The sequence below is a fragment of the Ictidomys tridecemlineatus genome, chromosome 6 (assembly GCF_052094955.1).
Source record: "Ictidomys tridecemlineatus isolate mIctTri1 chromosome 6, mIctTri1.hap1, whole genome shotgun sequence".
In the NCBI taxonomy this organism is placed as follows: domain Eukaryota; kingdom Metazoa; phylum Chordata; class Mammalia; order Rodentia; family Sciuridae; genus Ictidomys; species Ictidomys tridecemlineatus.
Window position 1 is genome coordinate 190,650,794 of NC_135482.1, and position 20,791 is coordinate 190,671,584.

Below are 20,791 nucleotides of genomic sequence, written 5' to 3' on the forward strand. Positions count from 1 at the left end.
GTCATCTTTTATACTTGGGTCAGCAAATCATTAATATCAGACTCATTTATCTTCTAAAACATTTCTACTTTTCTTTCCTGTTGACATAAGGCCCTTTCTTTGGAATGAGCCATAAGAAATATCTGATACTCAACTGACAAAGCTGGCAATACCATGTGATTCAGCCTAACACATTAATGGTATGAAGGAGTCAGTACAGTTTCCAAGATAAGTAATTTACCAAAAGAGGCTTAGCCATTTCAAGAATTTGGATCAATCCTTTTACAAATAGATTGGACTGCTGACAGGCAGGATCACTTGTGCTTACTAATGATACCAAGTTGGCCAGGACTGACAGGAATGTGTGAGGACAAACAGGAATGCAAAATGATATGATCAACTTACAGAGTCAAATTGTAGTGAGTATAATGAATTTCAAATAGGTGCTTGCAGGACTTTGTTTGCAAAACAGAAACAATTGATTTGACAAATGCAACAGAAATAAAAGCATTTACAAGGGTTGGAACATATGAAGAGAGGTTTTTAAACTCAAAGCCAATCCGATTCAGGCTCTGGTGAACATGCCCAGACAGGCAGCTTCTGAGCTATCAATTCTGACCAACCACCTGCACCTCATCCTATGGATTCTGGCTGCCACATCAAATGACTGACTGCTGGCACCAGATCAAAGATTTATTCCATGAGGTCTCTGAATTTTAGACATTTAGACCTAGGATTATTATCTTTGGTGATATAAACATTCTCTCCCTACAACCCTGCCTAACTTCCAAGAACCAGATAGTCCCGAAAATCCCCATTCTTCCTGTAGGTCACAGACTATTGTTCATGAGATGGCAAACACTTCTGGGCAATGGTAAAACCAGCTTCTTTATCTATCATCCTTGACTTTGACGTTTGTAAGTTTTTTGAGGACAAGAGCCAAGTGTAGGTGTTTTGTACTTAGGTCGGGCTAATGTGCAGTCGATAAAAACGTTTGTGGGCTCCATCCAGGAAGGTTTTTAATGCAGTTTAGGATCACAGCATATAACTGACATCACCAAAAAGCAGGACGATGGCTGGTGATGGAGATAAGGACGGACTGGAAAACTTCTATGGCAACAGAAGCTCTTCTACCTTTGATTCTTGAACCAAATTTCTTCATGAAGAAGGATTTACTTGTATATGTAAATCTTATCCCATGGTGATATTTTATTTATCCATAAAATTTCATTTCTTGTTTAATTCAGATAACTATAGGACTGATGTTTAGTTTCATGGATCTTCATTAAACAAAGCCTCCTCATTCAGAATTTGTGGTTTTAGGCATTATGAAATACAATTAAATAAAAATATTCCTCCTAGCCTTTTTTCTCAAATTCTGTGGTGCAAGGTAGATTTTTATATTTTGATTGCAAAACTTTTTGACCATGTGGTTTATTAGATTTCTGATGTATTACCCTGATTTCTCTATAAGTTAATTTAAGGTTTATACAATCGTTTATCAAAGCTGATTATTGAGATAAAATTCTTATATTGCATTACACTATAGATAATAGCATTATCCCTTAGCCTCTGAGAGATATGTGTGTTTCAATTTATTATTGCTCACCCTTGAATGGATGCCACCCTTAAGAGTTTTTGTTACAATGGTAGGAAGACAGTTTGAGTCTCACTAGATGTTGTTAAATCCTCAGGCCATGGTACCTGTGACTGCGGCAAGTGCAGATGTGATGCAGGGTGGTCTGGGGATGCTTGCCAGTACCCAACCAACTGTAACCTGACAAGGAAAAAAAGCAACCAAATGTGCAAGAATTCTCAAGATGTCATCTGCTCCAATGCAGGTAAGAATTCTGTCCCTTGAAGATTCTGAAGTGAAGTAATCAAATCTTGTTTTTTTTTTTTAATGGAAATTTGTAGGCATGGAGAAATATTGAAATGGAGTGAAGCTGCTTTTGAGTATTCTTTTTAGAAGTGAAATTTAGATAAATCAATAGGGAGAAAATGTCATCTTGCTGAGACTGGCAAGTTTGGTGCTCTCCGGTTGTTTCTGGTGCCTCCTCAGAGCATGCCTTGGAGCATGGTATTCACTGCAAACCACCTCCCCACAGAATCTTATGTAAATTGGGAGCCATGATTTGGAATGCTGGAGTAAATCTTATGAAAGGATTTATGTAACCAGATTTTTTATTTATTTGACACAGATCAAGAGTGCTTTGAATTTATACTTTAGCATCAAATAAAATCAAATGCTTTTTTTAAGAGAGAGAGAGAGAGAGAGAGAGAGAGAGAGAGAGAGAGAGAGAGAGAATTTTAATATTTTTTAGTTTTCGGTAGACACAACATCTTTGTTGGTATGTGGTGCTGAGGATCGAACCTGGGCCACACGCATGCCAGGCCAGCGCACTACCGCTTGAGCCACATTCCCAGCCCCTCAAATGCATTTAATTTTATAGATGATTCAGGTAATACTGGATATGAAACACATTGAAGAATAGAACGGCAGTGAGAGTTTTTGTTTGACCAAAATATTTTTATATTGCATCAGAGTCATTTAAAACTACTTCTTAGAAGATGGCAGAGAAGGTATAAAAATTAATTAACCAAACCATGTAAAGCGAAACAGCTGCAGTTTAGGTTGGAATGGTGTTTAGCTAGTGTTACTATAATTAAATACTCTTAATATCTGGGTGTGTGGAGCCTCAAAGCTGTTTTTTCTTGACTGTGGTAGAACATGAGAATCCCAAAGGGTGAGTGATAAATGTCAGTGCCCATGTCCTTCCCCAGAGGTTCTGCTTTAGGTGCTTTGGGGTGTGGCTGGACTTCGTTGGGTTGTTAAGCTCCTAGGGTGATCCTAATGCACATCCAGGGAAGAGAGCCAGTGTTCTCCATGCTCAGGAGGAGGATTTGACCAGCTGAACAAATACCTTCCCTTGCTGAAGCTGGCATTTCTGGTAGGGCCCTTCTGCAATCAGAGCTAGGGCCTTTCCTCATCTGATTGCTGCAGATTGCTTGGTAGAGAGGAAGCCGGGTAAGGGTGCTCAGCTAATAGGAATCAGGGCCACACCCGGCATGAGGTGCCCGAGGACCCATCAGGGACCAAGACAAGTGGTCTGAGCAGTCATGTCACTTCCTGTGCTCCTACTCCTCTCCCCACTTCTCAGCACATCAGCCTTTCCTTTCCTTTCAGAGGTAGGATTTCTCTACCTCTGACTCAGAACACCCAACAATATGCACCCGTGCACACCCCTGCACACAGACAGTAGCCCCTTTTATTCTGAAAATATTCATTCTTTCAAACTTATTAATAAGGATTGGGATTCTACCCTTTTTAATATATGACAGCAGAATGCATTACAATTCTTATTACATATATAGAGCACAATTTTTCATATCTCTGGTTGTATACATAGTATACTCACACCAATTCGTGTCTTTATACATATACTTTGGATAGTAATGATTATCACATTCCACATTCCACCATCAATGATCACCCCATACACCCACTCTTCCCTTCCCACCCTTCTTCCATATCTAGAGTTTGTCTATTCTTCCCACACTTCCCCTCCCTACCCTACTATGAATCAGCCTCCTTATATCAGAGAAAACATTCAGCATTTGGTTTTGTGGGATTGGCTAACTTCACTTAGCATTATCTTCTCTAACTCCATCCATTTACTTGCAAATGCCATGATTTTATTCTCTTTTATTGCTGAGTAATATTCCATTGTGTATATATGCCACATTTTTTTATCCATTCATCTTTTGAAAGGCATCTAGATTGGTTCTACAGTTTAACTATTGTGAATTGTGCTGCTGTAAACATTGATGTGGCTGTGTCCCTGTAGTATGCTGTTTTTAAGTCCTTTGGGTATAGTCCTAGGAGAGGGACAGCTGGGTCAAATGGTGGTTCCATTCCCAATTTCCAAGTTTTGTCAATTGACTCAACAAAGTTCTTTATATTTCCTTCTCCTTGCAGGATCTAATCTAGGGACAATGTTATACTTAGTTCTCTTTCTTTGGTTTTCTTTAATCTGGACAGTTTCTATTGACTTTGGCTTTATAGCACTGACAGCCTTGAAGAAAATTGTCCAAACATCTTTTTCTTTTTTAAATAAAATGTTACTCACTTTGGGCTTGTCTGATGCCTCCTCATGATTAGATTCTTGCTATCCACTCTTAGGTAAGATACCAGATAGATGGTTTTGTGCTTTTAGGATGTTTCATTTAAAGCCGGTGATGTCCATCTGCTGGGATTGTGGGGGATCACTTCTGACCAATGCGTCAAGACGATGTCTGATGTCACGCCCTGTTACTACTGACTTTATCACTGATTTACCCATTTTACAAGTCACCCAGCTATGGGGAAAAACTTTGAAAGCAAGCAAATACCCCAATCCTCATTAAAATTAAGACTCTCTCTTATGGAGAGTTTATGAGGATGATTGAAAAATGATAATTTCTGAAATCTAAATTCAATATTTACCAATTGATACCCAACATTCTTCCACAAATGGCCACCTTCCCTTATTTGCCTGTTATTCAGTATTTTATTTACTTGGAATTTATTAGCAGTCTGGAATCACAACTCCTGTGATTTCAATGGTTTGTCAGTCACTTTTATATTCAATTACTGTGCACAGATTGTCGCAGATTAGATATTTAAACCTTCTCAGGCTAGATTTTGTGTTCTTGGGATCTGACTCAGTTGTTTTTGTTTCATTTTGTTTTGCTTCTACTAATATGTTACTTTTACTTTTTTGTGTATACAAAGAACTGTGGTTCTTTTTTAAAAGTATTTATTTTTTTTTATTTTGTAAAAAAGTTGAACCCAATACCTTTGTTTTATTTATTTATTTTTATGTGGCGCTGAGGATTGAACCCAGGGCCTTGAACGTGCAAGGTGAGCGCTCTACTGCTGAGCCACAACCCCAGCCCTGTGGTTCTTTTTCAATGAATAAAAATGTTGAAAGAAAAATTTGTGATCCCTAAGGAAGTTTATTTATATTGGGGTGTATTTTTCTTGGCCATTTCTTTAATGAACATGCTAGTGTCAAAAAGGTAGATTGAGGCACAATATAATTTTGGAATTTATTTGCTCAAAGAATGATTCATTATTTGGGCATGTCCAAAACAGAGGTGGTTCAGAAGCTGCACTGAGAGAATGCAAATGGAAGGCTTTGACCAAAATACAAGTAAAGCAAATGAAATATTTAATTGGTTACAGTTGTGAATTTTCTTTTTTGGTCAGTCCCATTGGAAGATGGTTGTATAAGGATGATAAGTTTTCTGTTTGCTTCTGAGTGGTTGAGCTCACATTCTGTTTTTTCTCTTTTTTTTTTCCAATGTTGGGATTTATAAGAAATATCTCAATACACATTATGTATTTCCTTTTGTAGAGATAAATACGTATATTAATGTTTATTTTAATTTTTCCCATATACAAGATAAGTTGCACACATTTTTACCAATCAAGAAAGGTTAAGGTCACTCATGAGACCTAACTGATTTTACCTGCTCAGGGATCAGGGATTCTTAGGACCTGTTCTCTAATTTACATTAACGCTACTAAATACATGCAGGTACATACACATGCATACTTGCATGAATTTCCATTCATATACCTACAGGCATAGAAGCACACGTGTGTATGTGTGTAAGAATAATGATTTTACACCAATATATTCAATTCCAGTCCACCCCCATGGGTAATTTCTTGCTTTCCTCATTCCTTATTTTCATATACCAAAATTCATATCTCATTTTTTCAATCCTATGCTTCATCTGCAATTGTTTGCAGAATTGCTTCATATGCACAACAATACAAAACAAATCTACCAAAAAAGACCAAGATTTGTTTCCCATATACCCCCTCCCCACCCTCATTTAGCCCTAATCGTGCCTAAGATTAGAGTATGTCATCAAACACTGCATTCATAAGTTACTTGGATTCCTTTTATTTTCTCCCTGTTAGTGTGGTTATGATAATAAGTTGAAGTACAATTGAGCATCTTTAGTTTATATTGTTTTCAGTCTTAGTTTTTTCCCCTTCCTTCCCTTTGTTCATTAATATAGTTATTTTTTGTAATGCACAGAACACAGAGCACATTTCCAGATGTCACATGTATGCAGAAGAGTCCTCAGAGAATCATCACTCTTCTCTAAAGCTTTCTACCTTACTCTCAGCATCCTGGGGAATCAGCTTCATTGCTTTCTGCTTTACCTGCACAGTGTTTCTTTTTTTAGCGGTAAATAGACATATGGATATATTATTATGTTTTTCTTTTTTTTTTCCCTATACAAAAGATAGCACACTATGTTCTTCTGCAATCTGCTTTTGCCATTCAACATTATATCCTGGAATTCACTATGTATCAGTTCATAGAAAATTTTCTCATTCTTTTTTCAAAACCATAGTATTGAATTGTCTGATTGTGGCATGACTTATTCAATCTCCTATGCTTTGGCATCTGGAGTTTTTGATATTTTCAAATTGCAAATAATAATGCATGGAATTGTCTGGTCCATGTGCATTTTCATATTTTTGGAGGTGCATCTTTCAATGTAATTGATCAGGAGTGAGATTATGGGGCCAAGGAGTAAATTTATGCTCAATATTACTTTGAACCTTTTCCTTCACACTTCCATCTCAATATATAAGTCTTTTCTGTTTAGGATTCTCATTCTCATCTGTCTGTCTTCTAATACCCACTTCCACCAGCCCAGTTCAGGCCACTTCCTACAAATTTCATTAGCCTAAAGGCTCTCTCTAGTAATCTTTCTGTTTCATATTTCAATGTGGTCCTCTTCAAGTAGCTTGGAGCAGCAGAGTAAGAGGAAATAAATGGGTTGGGCATAAGACTGAAGAGCAGGATGAGATAGAGTTGGGGACCAACTATCTCTGTGAGGAACCCAGAAAGGTGGTAATGTGTAGAGCCAGGTGAGGCTCCAGCACCTTGGCACAGGGATGTGGACTGGTGTTCAAGTCTGGTAAGTCATCCTAGAGACAGTCGGCTATATTAGGCTGCATGAAAAACCAGAGCTAAAATAATCTGGTATAAAGCAGGAGACCAATCCTAGAGTGAGTCAACTGGCAACCAAGAAAGAGAAGCAGCATGACACAGCCCGAACACAGGAGTCTGGCACTTTTGCCTGGGCGTCCATATGCCATGTCTTGGAGGCTCAGTTGTGAATTCTGCTGGATGGGTGAAACAGGAAGTCTCTGAGCTATTGTAAACTTCCCACACCAGCCAGGAACGGTTTGCACGTGTGGATAAGAGTGAGTCTGCTGGTAGGGGACATCGGGGAGGAGTTGCAGAATTCAGAAGCACAGACTGTTTCTTTCCACCTTTCGGGGGTGGGAGGATGGATGTCAATAAAAAAAAAAAATAGACAACAGGACACATTCTGCTTAAAGAGCCCTGACCAAGTTACTTTCTGCTCCCAAGCACAGCAGACTCCTGGTATCCCAGCAGGCAATCTAAATCCCTACCCTGTAATCTTGGTCTCCACTGTTTGCCTTTAGCCTACCTTTTTCCCAGATTCAAGTCAGATTCTTTATTTCCATCCTTATTCCCTATGCTAGGCATTTCCCTCAACATCAAAAATCTGTTCTCCATCTTCACTTGTTGGAATTCTACCCATATACAGGTGCCAACTCAAGAGATGACTCCTTCTGTCTGCCTCTCTTCTTCACAGCCAGGCTGAGGTTTATCATTTCTGCATAGCATTTGCCTCAAATCTGTTACAGATGCTTTTGTGTCATGCATCTTCTGTCTATATTCACACACACACACACACACACACACCATAATGGCTTTATAGTGTATGATTATGCAAGATATATATGTGTATATCTTATCAATGATAACTTTCTTCCTGGTCTGTGGTTTATTTAATGCTATTAATCTAATTGTCTCCTACAAAATGTTTTGCTGATAACAACATAGGTCACCAGACAGTTTAATGACTAAATATGAGAGAGGCTGAGAAAATGAATGAATAAATATGAAATAAAAAAAGGATGGTAGAAAAAAAATAGATGAAGCAACATCATGAACTGTAACATTAGATGGTGAACATCATGTTAAGTGAAATAATGCAGACCCAGAAAGCCAAAGGTCCAATGTTTTCTCTCATGCATGGAAGCTAGACATAAAGGACAGAAAGAATAAAAACAAAGGGAATCTTACTAAAATAGAAGGGAATCAATAGAGTAGAAAAAGATGATCAAGGCAGGGGGAGGAAGGAAGGGTATGTGAAAATACTGGGAATGAAATAACCAAATTATGCCATGTCTATGTACAAATATACTGAAATGAATCCCATATAGGTGTGTAATAAACTATTTAAAATAGCAATAACAATTATAAGAGGGAAATAAGTAGAGTAGAGCAAGCAAATAAAGGGGAGGGGATGGAAAGGGAAGGTCCTGGGGAATGAGATAGATAAATTATGTTACATGTATGTATAAACATGGCATAATGAATCTCACTGTTATGTATAATTATAATTCACCTCAAAATTTAAAGTCTACCTCTTTTCAAATAACTTTTATAAAAGTTAAAATAGTTTTCAGGAAATAAACACAAGAAAATGAAGTTTAATAAAAGTCAAATTCACATGCACATTCTCAAGCTAGAAAATAACAAACTCAAATTCTGCATAATCATCATTCATAGGTACTTATGAGAGAAAAACACCTATAGATAATGGTAAATTGCAAGTGATCTGGGTCCTAGAATCACACAGAAGACATGAAAACAAGGGCATTTCAGGACCCACAAATATAAGGTGAAACTGGAGCAAGTATTTGGAATAGGAATGATATCACGATATCTCAGGGGTATAAGAGGGGAGGGAGGACTCATATTTCTCTGAAAGCCTCTTATGGACTATACACAGCAGTGATTTTAGAAAAATGATCAGACAATATATTTGAGGAGCTAGAGCACATCTATTTGCACATCTACAATCTGAGAGAGAGAAATGAAAGTGATCTTGAAAATGCATAGCCAGAGAGGATTAACACCTGGATTCAATATATGTCTACCTTAATCTGGAGTCCATACTTTTCCAGTGCACCACGTCCAGAATTGCTAATACCCTGTCGCTCAAGCCAAATAGCATCTTTGTTTCCTCCCCCTCATTCATCTCTCATACCCAATCAGCCCCCACATGCTGTGTGTTCTTTCTCCTGAAATTTCCCCAAATATGTTTACTTCTTTCTAAACTCACTGCCATTTTCCACCTGGTGTCTACCTTCTCTCCTGCAGACACATATAACTGCCTCTTAACTTCTTTTCTTATGTCCACTTTTGCCTCATTTCATTTTATTCTCCATGTGACGACCAGAGCACCTGATATAAATGCATACCTGGTCACATTAACCCTTCCTGAGACCACTTCTGTCACTTCTTGTTATTGGATTAAAATCGAAATTCTTTGGCATGACCTATAAAACTTCCACCCGATGCCCCTTTTGTTATACTTTTCACGTCATTTTGTAAACTCAATGTTCTGTGAGTTTGTTCCTTTTATCCTCTTTTGCCCTTGAGCCTTTGCTGTTGTCTCTTGCTGGAACTGAGCCTCTTCGCCACTCACTTCGCTTAGCGATTTTCTAAAACAGCTCTCAGTTTTCAGCTGCTTCCTGAGGAACTCTACCTTTGACCTCCAGGTCTCAGCTAAATCCCCTTGCTATGTGTTTTTGCAGCACTTTGCACTTCTCTATTTTATCACATTGATTTCTAGCTCTGAGAAGAGGATTATGGCTGACTTGAACTGTTGGATTTCCAGAGATTAGAGTAGAATCTGATGGATGATAAAGTCTTAATTTTATATAGTTATAGCTGGGAGAACCAATTAAACATGGAATATATATTAAAGTACACTTTTCTTAAGAAGACATCTTATCTCTGGTACCATCTGAATGCGATATTACTGTCAGTGAAATCATTCTTGGGGAATGTAATCAGATCTTCAGAATTGCATACACGCATGGCTGTGGTAGACCAGATGACTCCAGTGTCTCTATCACTCTGAGCTGCTTTGAGATTCTGTGACTCTCCAGGAATCTATGCCTAAGAAAACCCACTAGGTCTTATTGTCATTAAGAGCAAAGGTATAAGTTCATGCTGAGGATGTGAAATTATCAGAGGTATATATGCTTTCCATTCATGCATTGGATAAGAAATTAATTCCAAAAATATTATTATGTAAATAGTGTGCTCAAACATTATGCAAAGCGTTGAATAAATTCTGGTGAGAAAGATAAGCAAAGTTACTTTCCTCACAATGCTTCAAATTTTCTGCTTTATTTCACTTCAGACCCAGGTGTAATCAGCAGATATTCATTTATGCGTCAATTGAAGGGACAAGCTCTGCACTGAAGAGGTCAAATTCTATTCATTAAACTATTAGAGGTCAATAATAAGAGCTGCATAATATAAAATATAATGCTGTGCCATGGCAATCTCAAAAAGGAATAGCTTATTCTCTACCTCATCGTACCCACAGAAATGCATAACTGGAATACTGAATTGATCTGAATTGTGTATTCACCTGAAAGAAACAAGACAAGGACTTTATTAGCTGTAACTTATGTGCACATAATAAACAATCTTTCTTTGGTTTAGGTACATGTCACTGTGGCAGGTGTAAATGTGACGATTCAGATGGAAATGGCCTCGTTTATGGTAAATTCTGTGAGTGTGATGACAGAGAATGCATAGATGATGAAACAGAAGAGATATGTGGGGGTACGTATATTAACTGTAGAAATTCACTGAAGTACCTTTACCATACTTTTGTCTCCACACATGTTTCTGCTCTGGTGTGCTATTTGAATTTGAACCTGCTTATTTGGGAAATACAGAAGGGAGTTAGCCTAAAGCACTTGGAGTGGCTAGTGCGTTTTCAGTGTGAAACTTGATTGTCCCTGGAGGAGAACCACATCATTATGATAGTGCACCATCTGCAGAGCTCTGAAGTAGTTTAAATGGAACGTCATCTTTCCCCTTTTCACCTTAGCTGCTCTTCTTCTCTTTAATCCTATCTCTTGACTTTATATTTTAATTTCATTCTGTTTTTAAATCATAAACCTTCAGAGTTTTGTGTTCTGCTGAGTAAATGGCAGTTCACTAGGCTATTAGCCTAGAACCTACCTCCCATAGCCAGCCCCATATCTGCTTAGATAACTCTTCTACAAACTTTTCTACAACCATCATTATTCAAGCTGTTTTCCTATTGCACTAATTCTTGTAGGTTTCCTAGTGCTAGGACTGCAACAGATGCTTCAAACTCATAATGTCATATCTCCCAGCATCACTCTAGAATAAGAGTTATGTCTAACCACAGGGACAGATGTGGAAACTGGGCGTTGGATAAATTGGACAATTTACCCACAGTCATTCCCCCATTCATGGTAGAATTTAGACTCCTGTCTGACCGACTCTGAAAAGAATGGTCTTGACCCCTCACCACTCAGCACAGCCTCACTCCTGGGAGTCTGCAGCTCATGGGAAGAGCCTCCTTCTCCCATCCTTCCACCCACAAGTTGGGCCCAGATGTCTCATATGCAATCTTGACTGGCACAAGAGTGAAGCAGAGAGCCCCAAGAATCACTTCAGAGAGGCAAATCCCTCTCTCCTGTTGTGAGACTTGTATTTCACTCACGCCCATCAGGATTGCAGTCCGTGGAGTCTTGTCTTGTATGTGGAAAAGGTGGTTTCAGAGAGTGTTTCCCTGGGAGAATCAGGATCCAACAGGGCCAGCATGTGGCAAGCTGTCCCTTTGTCCCCTTGCATTGCTTTTGTTCCCACGGTAGCTTCCTCCAGATATTCTTGCTTTAGCTTTGTTCGGTCCTTCTTCCTGGTCTCCTGGCTGCACAACCCACTAGTATAAAAACAAACAAATAAACAACAACAACAACAACAAAAAAAACCCAAAATCTTCAATTTATTTTTCTAAGTCAGTGACCTAATCTAGATGCCTCTCAGAAAATTCCCCTAAAGGGTTCAGTTCAAAATAATTAGAAAAGCTAGATGATTCTTCCCACAAATATTATGTATTTGTCATCTTGGTATTTGATTTCCAATTACTACAGATGAAAAAATAAGAGAGGAGTGTGTGCTTCAGGGCCAAGGTGTCCCAACAAACATCACCAAAGCCTGGTCCATCTGCATGTGGAAATACACAAATTTAACTTGAAACAGCACAACAGGAAGTGTTCGACTTCATTCTTTCTTCTTGTCATTTTCACTTTTGGGGCTTAGGCAATTTTCTGGGAAGTTTCTGTCCACAGATACCAGAACCTAGTAGAGAGCCTCTGGGGGTGACATTGTCCAGGATGGTAGGTCTTTCCATGTTGTTGTCATTCAAATGAAACCAATCTGTTGAAAGATGATTCTATAGTCTATCCGTGAAGCACTATAAAGAGATTTTCTTGCTCTATCAGTTTACACAATGCAGAGTTATGTTTATGGCACAGAATATATGTTGTCCTAAAGCTTACCTTTTATATCAGTTGTCACAGTGTGTATTGTTACAATGTTTTCATTTGACTTATATGAACCTCTGTTTAAGTTTTTTCTATCTCAGACAGGTGTAGCTTTTCATAATTTTTGTTTTCTTATTCACCCTTAACACCATGATTTCTTAATAGAACCCTAATTCAGAACTGCATTTAATAAATATATAAAAAATGTGGGTGTAAATTAATTATCTTTATGATTATTTGTTAGTATTATGGTTATCCTTAATATGTATATATAATGTATATTATATAAATATTTTAAGTGTATATACACACATAATATACATATATATATTACCATATGTGAAAATTTCATGACATTAAACAGCTAGTAATTTCTATAATCCTAAGAAGTTGATGGAATTTTGTAAAACTTGATTCATAAGAAGAAAAGTGAATTCAATCATGCTTTTTTGTAGTATCTCCTCAAGTTCCTGAGGTTTGTGATATAGCAATAAGTGCAATTTCATTGTGTATGCACATAGATATCTCTGTTAATAAATAAAATGTATAAACACTATGTTTTATTGCTGCTTAAATCATTTAATATTCTTTGCATTTGTTTAAGGGATCAAATTAAATCACAAATTGTGTTATAGAAACGACCATTGTCTATGGGTTTAGGAGGTTTCTATGGATACGTCAACTTACTCATTTAGATAAGAAACGACATTACTCTTAAGTCCTTTCTTCTCTGTATTCCTGGAGTGCTTTTCCTCTTCATCACTCTTTCTCTGTCTCTTGAATGCACATCTGTTAGATGGAAGTGTTAAATACCATTTGGTAAACACCAGTGGTACTGGAGACTAGAATATTCTGTGTTTTCCACTTTTTATGGGAGTTTCATAGGCCCTACTAATGCTTTTGTTATTGACTAGAGATGCCATATGTTAGAATGAAAAATATGCTTTGAAGCAGTTGAAAAATTGCTCCACAGTCAGTTTTCCACGGGTCCTCTGTCATTTTGGCTGTAGGAGAAGAAAGTTGGAGGAACAAAAACTTTTTCCCTAGACAGATAAATACAAACTCTTCTAACATAGAAAGAATAGACTAAGAAACAAAACATGAATAAGAACGTTCATTCATACTGGAATGGCATACCCACAAAGAAGAGAGGGTGCCAGGAGGGATTTGGGGATGAATGGTATCTTTAGGAAGCATAGAGGCTGACTGGACATGGAGGGGGAATGACCAAGTCGTTCATTGTGGATTGTGGGTAGGTGAGCAGCACAGTGAGCGGGTAAGAGGTTATAGAGAGGTGAGAGCTGAACCAGTGGTCCCTGCACCCAAGATGACAGGTATCCCCAACTATCATTTGTGCCTCCTTGACACAGGATAGGAATTTGATTGTGAGAATGAGAGCCCACAGTACTTTATTGGTCTGAATCAGGACTCAAAGCTGACTTAGCTGGAAACCTTTATTCCATGTGGTCAAACACAACAGCTCGTGCGACACAATTGAATGGAAAGGTGAAATATTTCCTCTGGCTTCAAAATGGTTCAGTCATTAATGATGTTTATCTAAGTAAATATATGCCATTGTTTTCCCAGTAGTGGATCTCAAATAAACTAATGTAACAACTAATTCAAGAAATGCCCTTAGAGTGGATGTGTGTATTCATTGGCGTTTGATGCATGCATCTGAGGTGGCAAAGTAATAGATTCTCATAGTCACTCACATCATTTCTTTGGAAATACTTTTTGGTTTGGTCTGCTGTCTGTGTAGGTCAAGCTAAAAGACACACTAGCTTACTCTATTTACATAGTTATGCTGGGATAAGTGTAATCATGATGTTTTGAAGGAAAACTATATAATCTGATTATTTTAAGTAAGGAATGTGGGGTTCATATTATTTTAAAAGGCAAAAATGATCGGGAAGACGTGGAAAGCTAATACTGCTTTGAAAAGTTGCTTTTTTTCCTCACTGTATAAAATTCTTTTGGGTACAGGCCATGGGAAGTGTTACTGTGGAAACTGTTACTGCGAGGCTGGTTGGCATGGAGACAAATGCGAATTCCAGTGCGACATCCCCCCCTGGGAAAGCAAGCGAAGATGCACAGCTCCTGATGGCAGAGTCTGCAGTAACAGAGGTGTGTCATCGTAAACGCTACTACATCATCGGGAGGCAAACGGAGCTCTTAATTGTTACCATGGCTCTCTATTTCCTTCAGTGTGGGAGGGACGTGTCTTTTATGTCATTTACTTCGATGTAAATCAGTGCTTACCAACAATCTTCTCTTTCTTGTTCTTTACTGAGCAGAAAACAGCAAGATAAGAAAGTTGCTGTCATTCTTTAAGCTTCACTGAACAAACAGTTGACATAGGGACAGTAATTTCTTTGGCGGACATCCAGAAATAGCACAGTACAGCTAAAAGGCAATTCTTGTAGATACTTCTGCTAAATGTCTCTTGACTAACAGAACCATCGGCAGTATGAGCATCTAATTATCCAGAGAGCATTCAGAAAACCCTCTCCTCTTAATTATGAGTAAATCCACGTCTTGGCTAAAATGTAGAATTGATGTAGATGAATTTAACTTCTGTCTGCCATAATAGGAACATGATATTCAAGCTATTCATCAAATAGTCCTGTGAAATTTAAACTTGATCTTAAGCAGGAATTTTAAAAACATTTGTTCACACTGATAAAATATAAACTACAGTTACTTAATAGTTGACGTAAAATCAAATTTGTTAGACAGTTTTTGAAATCTTTGTTATATTTCCCTTTGAGGTAGATAAAAGAGGGTCACACTGGACCATTGCCTATCTTGAGGCATAAATAATGGTTGTGTTTCCTTCTATAAAAATGATAAAATTCTAGAAAGCGAGAAAACTATTATTTTCATTTTCATAAACAAATTTTTTGTTGTAATAGGTCACGCTTACATGGAAAGCTTTAAAAACTGAGAAAAGAGTTCCATGTGCCAAAGTTCTGTAATAGAAAGAGGAAATCAAAAATCCTAAACTCAGAGCACAACCTCATAGAGGCCTCTCTTTATGTGACGAGATCTTGCTGTATGTCATACTAATTTGCTCTGTGCTTCTTTTCATGTATAGGGACGTATTTTCTGCTCAAGTCCCTTTGGTTTGATAGGGTGCTTAGACCCCATGTTGTCAGTGTGTGAAGCCTGAGCTGTGCTGCTGTGGAACGGGACTGCTCAGATGTTGAACCAGGAGAGGCAGGAGCAAGGTGGGTTGGGCTGTGGTTAGGGTCATCTGCCACAGAGCTGTGTGGGCTCTGAGTGGCAGATGACCCTTGGAAATGCCCACTAGGCCACCTCTCCATGGTACTGCCTGCAGCCTGCCTAAGTGAGGCTCCTAGCTCAGGAGACTCAGGGGACTGGAAGGCGGAGCACTGAGATGGGCCTTTTCTCTCAGAAGGCACGCTCCTGTCTGCTCTGGCACATTTTCTTATCACTGCCTCCCTAGGGACAAGAGAGACACTGGCCCCTGGTTACACTCGCCTTGGGTTTATTTTTAGCCCAACACCAGGTTGCAGGCCCAGCCACATGGTGATGGGAAATGTTCTTGGTTGTCCACCTGGTGCACTCTCAGTCTCATGCGAGGCCTGAGGAGCTAGTGGCCAGTGGTCCCTGTCCTCCATCATCTAGACTGTTATGATAGTAGAACATATCCATTTTTTAAAAAGAATTCAGGTAATAGAGGATAAGGGAAAAAAGGAAAATGATACATCATCTTAACATCCAGATGTAGCATCCTTTTGTATTTAGATACATGAATTTTTTTGGTACTTATTTATTTAAATTATTATTAAAATTTTAATTTCAAATTCACTTGTGTGACTCCCGTGCCCTTTGTTTTAGTCAGCTTTTTCACTGCTGTGACCAAAAGATTAAAAAAGAAGAATTTTAGAGGAGGAAAAGTTTATCTGGGGGCTCACAGTTCCAGAGTTCTCAGCCCATAGATGGCTGACTCCATTCATTTGAACCTAAGGTGAAGCTGAATGTCATGATGAAAGAATGTGGCAGAGAAAAGCAGCCCAGGACATGGTCCGGAAGCACAGGGAGAGTAGGGACCCACCTCTTGCAGCCACCCACTACCTGCCTACAGTCACCAGCCAGTGAGTCCCTATCAGGGATTAATGCACGGATTGGGTTAAGACTCTCATAACCCAACCACTTCACCTCTAACCTCTTGCACTGTCTCACGTGTGAGCTTTTGTGCAGACACCTCACATCAAAACCATGACACCCTCCTAAGGCATATGACTACTTTTATCTTTCTTCTTAGTAGACATAAGAATTGAATCATACTATCCATACCAACTTGTAGTTTGATTCTGTTCATTGAGTAACATATTTTGTTTCTCTTCCCATATTCACAGAGCAAAAAGCTGATTATTGCTCCTAATGAGAGCTTTGTAATCCACCGGACACACACATTGTTACCACACTCATTCTCCACTGCTAGATGCCCGGTCACTAGCATAATCACATTTCATGTTCCTGAGGTGTGCTTTTCCTTTCTGTTGGAAGTATTGATTGAAGTGGACAGTTTGATGGACAATACCCCACATCTAGAGTGCATTCCATGAAGGTGTCACCCAGAGTTGCTGCTCTGTCCTGCACTTTAGAGCGGGAGATGCCCCTTGCCCTACCCTGTACCACCCCTGGATTCTGGCAGTCCTTTCTGCCTCCACAGCCAGGCATCCAGAATAACCCCAGCTCACCCCTGCTTTAAAGCTCTCAGCCTGGCTCTTAGTAATCCTTGCTTACATTGATCCATCCATCCTTCTCTATAATATTTCCTAGGTTGTTCCTTGTCTTTGCTTGTTTTACTTCAGGTATATTTAAGCTTTATGTCTTGATTCCTAAGAGATATGTTTGTGAATGCACTTATTTTTGGCATATGTATGAATGTTTGTTTCAGCTTCTTTAGTGTTTTTTTTGTAAGTTGTTTTGTTCCTGAGCCAAAATCCAGATTTTGATGAGGTTAAATCTGTTTCTTTTTATAATTTTAGTAATTCTGCTTTGGGGGTTTGAATAAAGGATTTTTTTCATATTTTTGGTTTTATCTTATACATTTAAATCTTTCATTCAATTACTACTTATTTTGATATAAAGGGGGGAGATGTGGGGAAAGAAATCTAACTTTATTTGCCCCCAGAGGATGAGCTGTTGCCCTAAAGATGGTTACTGATGATCTGCACACATCCTAGTGACTGAGGTACACGTCTCACTTGGACGCCGAGCATCCTCCATGTCCTGGACTTATCCTCCAGCAAACTGACTTCTCAGTCTTCCTCTGTGGGCACTGTGACCCCCATGCCCACCACTACCTTCCCGCTTCCTTCAGCCTCCTCAGGTTCTCCTTCCTCTGTCCCCTGGGATACCTCCTCCTCTGTACCTCCAGGTCTTCAGTTCCTAGTGGCTCCAGCCCACGCTGACCCCTTCCTCCTCAACTCATACACCACGTGTGTATGTCCTGGTTGACAAAATGTCAGCGCTCCTGCTCTCGCTCTTGGCTCTTTTCTTTCTCTAGCTTTCTTTTTGGCCAACAGACTGTAAGCTTCTAGAGGGAAAAGATGACTTTGTGCTAATTGTTTTGGCATTTTCTTTGAGAGAAACTAACATGGTGCTAATGACAAGTCCCTCTGTCTCACCTGATCACAGATGATAGCAGTTGTTGTTTATTTATTAGGACTCTCTGCTACCAGATTCAGAGGGTGATTTTCCATTTTAGAACATGTTTATCTGAGATGTATATTTTCCAAGTAAAAAAGAGCAGCAGCATGGGAGATGCTTTCTTTCCTGGTTCTTCTCGACTGCACCTGGATAAAATTCCTTTTTCCACCCAGGGACTTGCGTGTGTGGTGAATGTTCTTGCCACGATGTCGATCCAACCGGGGACTGGGGAGACATTCACGGAGACACCTGTGAGTGTGACGAAAGGGACTGCAGAGCTGTCTATGACCGGTATTCCGATGACTTCTGTTCAGGTAAGGGTTCCTCTCGTTCCTATCTTTACATAAAAAGGCTGTTCACTCTTTTCCAGATTGATTCCGATTCTTGAAGACATTGTGGAAGAAATCGAATGTTTCTACAGCTCTGGGCATTTGCAGAGCTCCTACTTGTAACCTGGTAAACTCTGTAGAATTCACATATTTGGCCAAGGCTTACGATGGAAGCCCACATGCTTTCTTAAAATTAGTCTTAATTCCTTACTGAAGAGGACTATTAGCCCCAGATGCCCACTCAGTGCAACTCTGAGGACACGAGAGCAAGTTCGTGAACAGGATAGTTGTCATCAGGATACCACATTAGCATATTACAAACCTTAGGATAATACAGTGTCAGGGATATTTCTCTGCACCAACTCTTTGATAGGATTTTTACACCATTATCCTGTAATAGAGGCTAGAATTGAATATCAATAAATGGATTAAAAAATCTTATACCATAAATATTAATGGAGCAGATATTATTTGCCAGGGACTGGGCAACATCTGGGCTGTTGGTTCCATCAATAAAAGAAACCAATATGATCCTTCATTTGATGGATGTCATGATCTAAATGCCAAGAAAAAAAAACACAGCTGAAGAGCTAATGGTAAACTGAATAACATCAATAAAAAGGCAGTCAGAGCTATCTGAAAGAGTGTCACTTAGCAAAAAGCAAAAATGCAGGTACAGATTTTCAGTCCAGTTATGTTTGACGATCCAGAGGGCAGAGGCATCTGCATATACATTTATTTCTAAGCCCGACAGACTGGTGGGCACATGAAGATAGATAGAAAGCTGCTCTGATCTGAAAGTCTGCCAGCAAAGGGAGATAAAAGTGCTGCCCTGTGCCATCACCACTATATAACCTCAAAGGCCGGGAAAGCCCGCCGCTCAAACTTACCGCTGCAGAAGGATTTCCCTCCTCGATGATTCCTTGCTCCAGAGCATTTGCTAAATATTTTTGGAACACTATTTTCTGTTTTTACCCCTCTTATCCATTATATAGATAAGTATTCTTCATTATCATCATATCAACACAACAGTAATAAAATGGCTAGCAACTATTGAGTGGCTTCTACCTGCCAAACACATATTGAGAGGCTGCTGCCATTTTAATAGGGTGAGGTGGCTCTTCACAGAGGTGGTGATGCAGGCAAGGCTCCTGCATTGTTGGATGCTATTGGGTCACACGCATGTGGGGTTTTGCCTTGAAAGGTGGGTTTGCAAGTAATGAAATATGAGAAGGGCATCCTAGGCAGGAGGAATGGAGGGGTGTGAGCTGCTCCTGGCATTACAATGGGTTTGAAATGAACAGAATGAACTAGGAAGGGAAGGGATGGTCAAAGTAAAGGTAGTGAGGAGTAACAATGGGGCAACTTTTTACTGTGCTGAAGAACCAGGCTCTATAATAAAGGCGACGGGGAGCTAGTGATGATTTAGGCGGACAGGTGCTATGGTCCTATTTCTCGTGTGGTTGTCTGGGTATACCATTTACTAAAAGTGGGGACCATAGGGGAAGTTATCAAGTTTGTGCTCAGACATCATGAGCATAGAAGATCATTGGCAAGCCAAATGTAGATTTTTTCAGTTTAAATTAAGAAAATAAAGGGAACAATAAATCAGGCTGTATATTACAGTTACATTTGTAATTTGCTGATTTGGCACCCCCACCCCTTAAACCTGAATATACTCTCCTTGTTAAATCTACACTCCTGACCTTGATTCTGACTTTCAAGTGGTGTTGACAGATTCATTACAGTGACCTTCAGGGTCCTGTGAGCTGGTCTGTGTCACCATGAGGACAAAATGAGGAATGGCACTCAGTTGACACTTGCGTCTCTTCGTAAGCTAACTGCTCCCGTGCCTTATCCAGGCTCAGAGCGGCTGTGGTGGAGCAGGTGTCTCCATGGTGGGCTCACTGGAATCTAATTTCCCACTTCACGTCTCCCCCTTCTCCCACTTCCACTCTGTTTTCCTCTCCCTCAGTTTTGCTTTCTTTCCTAGCTTGTGAGGATGCAGAGGAAGTTTGGCAGTTGGGCACTTGTGGCTGCATGGCTGGTGGGGTTAATCAGGAAAGCTCCGGAAAGAAGACTTCACCCTACCCGCCCAACCCCCCCTCCCGGGATTGAACCCAGGGCACTGACCACTGAGCCACATCCCCAGCCTTATTTTGTATTTTATTTTGAGACAGGGTCTTACTGAGTTGTTTTGTGCTTCACTTTTGAACTCTGGATCCTCCTGCCTCAGCTTTCTGAGCTGATGGGATTACAGGCTTGGGCCACTGTGTCTGGCTGACTTCATCCTTTTCTATGT

General features: G+C 39.5%; 1 protein-coding gene across 3 annotated transcripts in view; it reads left to right on the top strand.

The window, feature by feature from the left end:
* Window positions 1-20,791, top strand: part of Itgbl1 (integrin subunit beta like 1) — a 218,586-nt gene that overhangs the window by 90,413 nt on the left and 107,382 nt on the right. For 2 of the 3 annotated variants that reach the window (XM_005317010.5, XM_078016304.1), the window contains 4 exons: window positions 1,674-1,820; window positions 10,614-10,736; window positions 14,462-14,602; window positions 18,334-18,474. In XM_005317010.5, coding sequence (XP_005317067.1) covers window positions 1,674-1,820; window positions 10,614-10,736; window positions 14,462-14,602; window positions 18,334-18,474 — 552 coding nt within the window. The remainder of the gene's footprint in view (window positions 1-1,673; window positions 1,821-10,613; window positions 10,737-14,461; window positions 14,603-18,333; window positions 18,475-20,791) is intronic. The other variant, XM_078016303.1, reaches the window with a different exon arrangement.